The sequence below is a fragment of the Olea europaea genome, unplaced genomic scaffold (genome assembly GCF_002742605.1).
Source record: "Olea europaea var. sylvestris unplaced genomic scaffold, O_europaea_v1 scaffold773, whole genome shotgun sequence".
NCBI lineage: Eukaryota > Viridiplantae > Streptophyta > Magnoliopsida > Lamiales > Oleaceae > Olea > Olea europaea.
In genome coordinates this window covers 279,185-288,277 of record NW_019266149.1, presented here as the reverse complement: position 1 = coordinate 288,277, position 9,093 = coordinate 279,185, and the positions used below count along the sequence as shown (strand labels likewise).

The following is a 9,093-nucleotide window of genomic DNA, read 5'->3' as shown; positions in this document are numbered from 1 at the left end:
ATATTATTTCACCTTTTGTATCTTCAACATCAAACACCAATGTCCCACTGGGCGTGCCAAATTGTTTTGCGCGGGTAGTCGCTAACAATTAAAAAGGAGTCAGACGATTGTGTAAGGGACAAACCTCTTGAGAAAAAGTCCCAAAAAGGGGATATTTTATTGGCAATGACTTTACAGTTGGAACTTAAACAGAAATGCCTCCAAGGGGCGCAAGCACACGAGTGATGAAAAGGAATGTTTTAAGTCTAAACTAAGAAATTGAAATTATATATTCTCTGTTTGAGAGTGTTTGATTCGGGTTCCTTTGCTCTATGTCTTTTCTTCCTTTTATATTCCTTTGATGCTCTCTTCGTGATCAACCGTTTAGAAACCGCTTAATTGCTTTATAACTGTCCACTTTCTTCATAGTGGCCAACTTATCGTGGAACTGCCGTCTCTAACTACTGCCATTACTCTTTGTCGTTCAACCGTCCTCAACTGAACATCTTTGAATCGTGGAATGTGATAAGATTACCCAATAATTGCTTCGATAATTGCAGTTTTGGATAACCATAACATCTCATGTTTGCTAAGATCTTGGGCGATTCGAAGGTTTGGGCGAGAATAGGGTCATAACTCTGGGCGACTGCGAGGCACTTCATTCGCTCAGATCCTGGGCGTCTTGTAAGTTTGGGCGATGATGTTACCGCGTTCGTGGACTTCCACTGTATTCATTAACAACCCTATTTGGGCCTTTATCCTGAATTGCCCAGTTGGGCTATTTGAATTGGGCTGTACTTTTAGCATGTCAACACATATATTCTTTAGAAAATCACTACTATAAAATCTATTGTTTAAAGAAGGGAGCTCAAACAAACTCTAAGGATAAGGTAATCCCAATCTTTCACATAGTGTCGTTATGAGTCTCCAACTTCTAAAAGTGGTCTTTTTGATTCTCAACTTACTTGAATTTCAATAATGACGAGGATTGTAAGTTTAGATGGTAAATTTGTGTGCACAATTCATTTGAACTGGAGCAAATGTTAAGGTGATTGACAATTTTCCTTATAGTTGTAAGTCATGTGAAAGACGTGTGATTTTAACGCCTAAGATGCTTTTAGTCACTTGGTACTCATGTTTGTTAATTTAAATTAGTTGGGATCCAAATCTTCAATTTTACATGTTAGGATCTGCAATCAAACTAAGCCTCTGTTTAGTTTAGAGGAAAATCGAATGTCTAGTATATTTTAATAAATATTGAAGGAGTGTTTGGTGTAAAAGTTATGAATCGCATGAAGTGTGTAATTAGGGATGACAACGGTAGGCACGGACGTGGGTTGGATTGGGTCGATTTTTTTTTCCAACCCAATTATTGATTTATACCCAAACCAACCCGATCAAGTTTGAGTCGGTTTGGGTTGGGTTGGGTTGGCCGGTTTGGGCTTCTGCCCACTTAAAGTTGGATTCGATTTATTTGTTAAATGGAAAAAATTCATAAATAAGAGATTAATTATGCCACATTTCAAAAACAAGAAAACAAGTTTCAAATTTCAAAAATCAGATTTTTATTAGAAATTATTTATAATTTAATTAATTAATTATTTTAGTAATAAAATATATTTCAGTCACAGATTTATATAATTTGGTCACAAATTAAAGATTTAATTCGTCACTTATTATTTTTTTAGTCACAAATTAGAAATTTTATGTCATAATTTATTTTACGATCACAATTCAAAAATTTTATAGGTCACAATTTATTCATCGGTCACAAATTAAAAAATTTATAAGTCACGATTTATTTATTGATCACAAATTACAAATATTACAAGTCACGGCTTATTATATAGTCACAAATTATTAGTCACAGATTAACAATTTTTTATGTCACACATTATTTTTCGATCACAATTTATTTTTTTTATTGGTCACATATTATTTATTAGTCACAAATCAATCAATTTAATAGTCACAGTCAACCAAATAATTTGTGATCACCACCAACACTTGTAATTCATAGTCACAATTTTCAGGTCACGTATCCAATTGTGAGTCATAATCACAATTTTCAGATCACGTATCCAATTATGAGTCACAAATCAACAAAATAATGTGTGACATAGTCACAAAACAACTATGATCAACCGTGACTCCCAAATTGTGAGTTACAATTGGGAGTCACAATCACAATTTTTAGGTCACGGGTCTAATTATTTGTCACAACATCAACCAAACCGTCGTGACCACCACAACCACCGCCACAACCATCACACCAATGCCACACACACACCCACACATTGCCACGCCATACACACACCCCTATAGCAACACCGCCACACCACACACACCACCGCCAGAGTGAAGCCACCACAACAAAGCCACCGCCATCGCCGGAGCCACCACAACGCACCATCTCACCCACATCACACACCACAGCCCACACGAACAAAACTACCATCACTCCCATCGCCACTAACAAAATCCAGCAAACTCGCCATCGAGAATCCACCACCAACAAAACAACCGCCAGCTCCAAATCCAACAAATCGCCGCCATAGCCACCCAAGCATCACTAACAAATCAGATTCTCAAAATCGCCATCACCAGAACCAAAGGCTGTTGGATGTGTGTAATCATGTCGGCGCCGTCATGCGTAGCGCTCACCTTCCGGTGGTTTGTGTGTGGATTGCCTTCGTCGGTGGTGGTTGGTTGCAGCTGACCATCGCGACAAGCTTCGCATCCAAAACCATGGCGGATACATGACCACAAAAATCACTACTACTGTCATCCACCACCAATGCCACCACCAGCACGATTCCTACAACCAACACCACCATACCGGATCGCCAGTTACGCACCACGTGATGTTGGAACTGGCTTCGATTCTGGGAAATTCTTTCCCGAATTCGTCCTCGCCTTCGCCGTATGTCGCCAACCACAAGAGACGCGGCATTGACGAGAATAGTAGTCGAAGGAGGGTTGGTGGGCAGAATGGAGGTGAGAGAGAGAGGGGGGGATGAAGACGGTTGGGAGTGATTAGGGTTTTTCTGTAATTATTTTATTTAAATAGTTAGTACAAAAATCTGATTTTTGAAATATTAAAGTTCCAATCTGATTTAAGAATTTTGAATAGTTAATCTATAGTTTTTTGTAATTTCCACTTGTTAAATTTGGATAATTTTTTAGAATTTGACATTGCTTGAAAACCTCCGATTTTTAAACACATATATAAGGAATTCTTTCTAAAAATAATGTATAAATAAATTTAAAATTTATAAAGCATTTTTTTTTAAAATTTTTGGAATCCATTCATTTCATCATCAATAAATTTAAAGTTTATGAAACATTTTTTTTAAAAATATTTTTGAATTCATTCATATCATTATCATGTCTTTAAATTTTACTTTATCATCAAATGACATTATATTTGTACATAGTGTTCATGTGAATCGATTTATGTGAAGAAAAGAAACGTTTATAAATTATAAGTCATTATCTTATCTTTATTATTGTGTCTATTTACATTTTTTTCCCCTATCTTAGATATTAAATTTTTAATTTATCGGGTTAGGTTAGGTTTTAATTCATAACTAGAGACCCAACCCAACTCAACCCAATCCACCCTCGGATTCAATTTTTCAATCCAACTCAACCCAATTGAATTTAAAAAACCAACCCAAAGGTTGGTTGAGTTGATTAGTTTGGGTTGGGTTATGCCCAGCCCTAACAACGGGGCAGGCTCAAGGAGGGGCATGACTGGGACAGGGCAACTTTTTGCCCCATTAAAATTTTTTTTTTTACATTTTCAAAATTGCAAGTTATGTTATTATTAGGAAATAAAATGCAAATTCAAAATGGATTTTTAATGAATGAATTGTCTAGAAATAAAATTATTTTTAATCTTTTTTTCCTTCACAGGGCGGAGTGAGGACGCCCCGCCCCACGTGCCAGCGACAGGGTGCCCCATCCCACCAACCTATTCGGGACGAATTTTTTTGTCATCCCTATATGTAATTAAAATTTATTATTGATTTTGACTTAAATTTTAATTCAATTTTTTAGATCAAATGGGGGCTAGGAAAGGGTTGAGGACCAAAACTAGTCCATGTTTGCCACCAATTTTTTTACATTCTATCACATTATTTTTTTTATATTACTCATTTTCAACCACACATTCTTCTTTAAAATAATATTACATGTAAATTAAAAAAATTTCATTCTTTTTCAATCACACATCTTCCATCAATCTACTATTTCATAGTACATTTTTCAAAATTAAAGGGGCACAAACACATCCCTAATTAACACTCTACCTTTTTTTATAAATAGTTAACAAACATTTCAGTCCCGTTAAAAGGTCCTAATCTTTGCTTATTATTTTATTTGTCTCTAATATTTTGTCATCTCAATCTTTCAATAGTTAACTTACATTTTTCAGATGATGATTTTCGTCCAAATATTATTAACAAAAATTTGAATGAAATCATCATCAACCACGAGAGGTGCTAATTAACGAAAAATTAAAGACTGATATGTGATGACGTTCAAGGATCTTTAATCCAATATACCCATATACCCTCACCATCAAACATAAGAATTCTAACGGCACAATCCCACCTCCCATCAAAAGAAGTTAATTTTGCGCTAATTAATCGTCGTAAAAAACAATATGCGCTCATTAATGAAAATTCAACGTTAAAATGTGATAGGATTCAACGACCTCGAGAGAATTCTATACTACAGTTCGATGGAGGAATTTTAGTGCACCCTTAGGGTAATGTGCCAGATGTCGTAGCTAATCGAGTAGATCTATAAGCACGTGTAAGAGTTCGTCACGAAGGATGTGATCTTATTTTATAGGGTAATGTACCTTTAATCAGATACACCCATATAAAATATAATATTCAAAGAAGATCCAGAAATTCACATTTTCGTGGTAAGAAGTTGTATTAGAATTCGATTTTGTTTTGCTTTTTGGTTGAGTTTCAATGTCTGAGGTTGCAATTCCTGTATATTTATTAGGATTGTGATGAATTATTAAAGCTGCATAATAGAGCATGATGTATAATTTATTATAAAGAAATTAGTTTAATTCTCTAGTATATTTTTACACTGTGAAGTGCCATGAATTTCAGTCAAAACTTAAAAACATGAAGCCATGCAAATGACCTAGTTTAGAAATTCATGTGTGAAAAAACTTTACATAGCAAGATACAATAACTGTTCATTTGATTCGTCTAATTAAATTTCTTATTAATGCAGGATGAATTACGTAATAGACTTCCAAGGATAGATTTGAAGGAAAGATTACCTAGATTTTTGTCTTGGATAATGTTAACATAGTATCTGATTCTCTGTATTACGTATGGTTTTATCATTCACCAAGGATGAATTTTGGTTATCTTTCAGAGATGATAAAGTAGCTCGGTTCTTCTTTTTCAAGTTCACACCCACGACAAGATTGAATCCTATTGGATTTTATGCGCAATAATAAAGTGAAGAAAGAGAGAAATCAATACAAGTATTTATATGCTTCGACATTGTGCCTGCGTCCACGAGAGCGAAATGAAAATAATGTTATTCCATATGAATAATAAAGTTACAACATTATTATTTATTCTAACCCTATCCCAAGTCCACACATACAAGACTTTAAGGTCCGTTCGGTGCACTACGCTCCCTTCACCCCACTCAGCTCCGACATCAGCCTATTTTATCCATTAAACTTGTATTTCATTCTATATGAGCCACATACACAACAAATCTTATTGTGAGAGTCGGTCACCACCTCTATAGAAAAAATTCGGGCACCGTAGTGGAATTGAAATTCAAATTCAAATCCAGAGAAAATGGTACATCTATTGATCTTATTTTCTTGGATATAGTGGACAATCTTAAATTACTCAAGAGATATTCATGGAAAATAATTTGTTTTATAAAAACATTACCACATTTTTTTAGAGAGTGGAACAGTAGACCCAGGCTCAACACAAGTATTCTTTGTGCTCTTTCCTCCATTCTTTGTGAATGTTTCTATTGTCTTCTTCATGGTTCCAAGTGTTGTATTTCTTCGTGTTTGAAAAATGACTTAGGCAGTGAAGTTGAGGATTGATTGTTGGGTAAAATGTGGGCAAAACTAAGTACTAATTCTTTTGGATCCATATTTGACGTTGAACAGTTCTTGTGTACATATCGTAAAAAAATTAACAATTATAAGGAGGCATAACTCTTCAACAAATTAGTGCTATTATTTCAATTATAGACACCTCAATTTTAAAATCTTTGGCAACTTAATGAAATAATTCTTCGCATATTAAGGTTCATTTGTGATGCTAGCTTCTATTACACAAGTAAATTAATGAATCATCATGGTAGTAAAATGCATCAAGGAAACATATCCTATTTTCACACACTAATTAGCCTTTATATGCGTCTGTTTAACTATAAGTTACCATTCATTGCAATGCAGTTCAGTAATGCTCTACAAATCTGGCACAATCCATTGCTGGTTTGGATTGTATTATATAGCGTAAGAAATTTCACAATGGTTGGTTACTTTATAATCTTGACTGCCCACCTCAATCCATAGGTCATAACGTCGTCTATAGGTGCCCTTTTGAGTCTTTTCTTTCGGTGACTTTCAACTTAACCATAGGTTGGATCAATTTTTTCACTTTCCGAATCTTTTATTCTTTTCTGTTCATATGAACCAGTAAATTAGGGAAGGTACGATGATTTTTCCATCGTCAATATTTTCAAAGATGGTCATAAATCACGTAAAATACATTATTATTGATTGTGTTAAAGCAGAATATATGTGTCACGTTCTCAATTAAACCTCAAACCAAGGGGAAGACAGGAACATCTCTAGGATATTAATGGATTACGATGTCACAAAGATTAACATAAAATATTGGACCAGACATGACTGACATATTCACACCATTGGCTAAAATTTGCAAAAGCTGAGGAAAAGCAAAAGCTGATTCCATTATGATGCAAAGATAGACCCACAGACAAGACACCCACGTTAAACTAACTAACTCAATGTCTTCATACTTGTCTTGAAATTTGAGGTAAAGAAAGAGGTTTGCGCGCTGTAGATCAACAGTGAATGTGAAATTTCTTTAAATTCTATTACATGAATCGGAAATAGTAACATAAATAAGTAAGCTTGTAATGAAACTACTACTATTTGTTTGTTTGATGTGGTGATATAATCAAAGTATTCATTCTCTCCTGATAGTGTGCTAAATTAGATAGAGTTGAGGTGATCATAATTATAGGAACTAAAAATGGTTATTTAATGAACACTTGGATTTATGAGAAATCTTGATGATCAGGAGGTGGCTACGCAGTTATGCTCCCAAATCAACATGGACCTTCCTGGCTTCTTGCATGACCATGATAATGGAAGAAAATATTCGTCATTTGTGTTACCTTTGACGAGCACCATATTTTGCTGATGATATGTTTTTGCACCATTGGCTTGGTATGAATTGTTCTTGAAGAGTGAGGATTGTGGGTTGGTCTTGCTCCGCCAGAAGTATTGGTAAGAGTTGAAGGAGGTGGCTAGCGGTGGTGGAGGTGGGATCAGACGAGGCACCCGGGCAGGCCGCGGTGGGAGTGATTGTGGAATTGGAAGCTCCTCAACTTCCTTCAAGTTGACAATTTTGTTAGACCATTTTGGGTTCTTGTTAGCTAGCCTCATAAGTTTCTTCATCGTCCCACCAATTGGCAATGATCTTGAGTTTTGATAGATAACAAATTCCAGCCCCTTTGCTACACTAATTTGCTTAACTCTCTCCTCGTCCGCCTCCTCGTAGCCTCCATCATTTATTTTCTCCTCAACATCTTGATCAATCTCTTCCATATCATCGAAAACTTCATCGAATTCTTGAACGTTATTTTCCTCCACCATTCCACTGTGCTGCTCTGGGGAAATGGGAGTTTTGATCAAAGTCAAAACAAGGCGGCCGTTGTGGCGTTGAACATGGAAATTATTTCTTGGAGGGACAGAAACAGCTTCAAGAATAAGCCTACCATTTCTTCGGTGAGATTGTATTTGGATTGAATTTCCATCAGCAATTGAAGGAATTGGGGGTGGGAATGGCCGAGGTGGAGAATTTTTGTACTTGACAACATGAAAATCTTCGAACGAGTTCGATTCTTTCACTTGTTGTTGCTGCTGCTGTTTTTGTTCATATTCTTGATCTTCTTTTTCTTCATCTGCATCACTGATCTCTGATGCCGGGTAAGAAGAAAAACAACCAGAACCAGTTTCTGATCCAAGACTTTCAGTGCAAATCTCCAGACTTTTTTCACTCAAAGAACTGGCTGATCTCTTCACAAGAGGGTGAATATAAGGTTCTGGAATCTTGGCAGAATCTTCACTCTTTTTTGATAAAATTGAACCCCAAACATCTAATGCAGAGGGTTTTCCAACACGAAGATCATCCTTCTCTATCCTGCATTCTTCTTCACCGTCTGATTGATTACCAAGCTCCTGATCAGATGGCGATGAAATCTTTTCAATAGAGAAGAAAAACCCATTTTTTGCAAGCCATTTTTTAGAAGACATATCAGCAGATAGTGTTATTCTCAAAGGTGCAGCTTTGCTCTTTTCACAGTCTGAACAAAGGATAGTTACTATGCCTTGCTTCTCCATTATTGGGGCGGCCTCCTCCCGATGATACGCAGCGTTTAAAGGGGAAGAAGAATAAACTAGGCTCTTGCTCGCTGCAACACTGCACGAAGTAAAACGAATAATCAGAACAGAAACAAAACAAAAGTTACAAAGCAACAATAATATTTTCAAAAAAATCCATAATTAGGAGCCATGCATGCTAATATATATGCATGTATACCTGAAGCAAACAACAGCATCCAAAAGAGAAGTGACTATTGGATGACAGTTGCAAGCTAAGGGAGAAGAGAGGATGATGGATGTGTGTTAATGTTTCTTTGGCTTAGTGCAATGCCAAGGGACGGGAGTGTCCAGTATTTGTAGGAGCTCGAAAAGCCTGTGGAACCTTGTCCGTGGGAGATGGGACCCCCACCCTACGCTGGATTTTAGGTCTTCACATTTGTACAGAAGATACCATGCTAAAATTT

The 9,093-nt window shown here is 36.0% G+C and overlaps 1 protein-coding gene across 1 annotated transcript; it reads right to left on the bottom strand.

The window, feature by feature from the left end:
- Positions 1-7,090: 7,090 nt before the first annotated feature.
- Positions 7,091-8,936, bottom strand: LOC111391309 (protein FAF-like, chloroplastic). The gene is made up of 2 exons (XM_023016504.1): positions 8,847-8,936; positions 7,091-8,726 (listed from the first exon to the last, which is right to left on the bottom strand). The coding sequence occupies exon 2, from the start codon at positions 8,645-8,647 to the stop codon at positions 7,319-7,321; it is 1,329 nt and encodes a 442-aa protein (XP_022872272.1). The 5' UTR covers positions 8,648-8,726; positions 8,847-8,936; the 3' UTR covers positions 7,091-7,318.
- Positions 8,937-9,093: the final 157 nt, after the last annotated feature.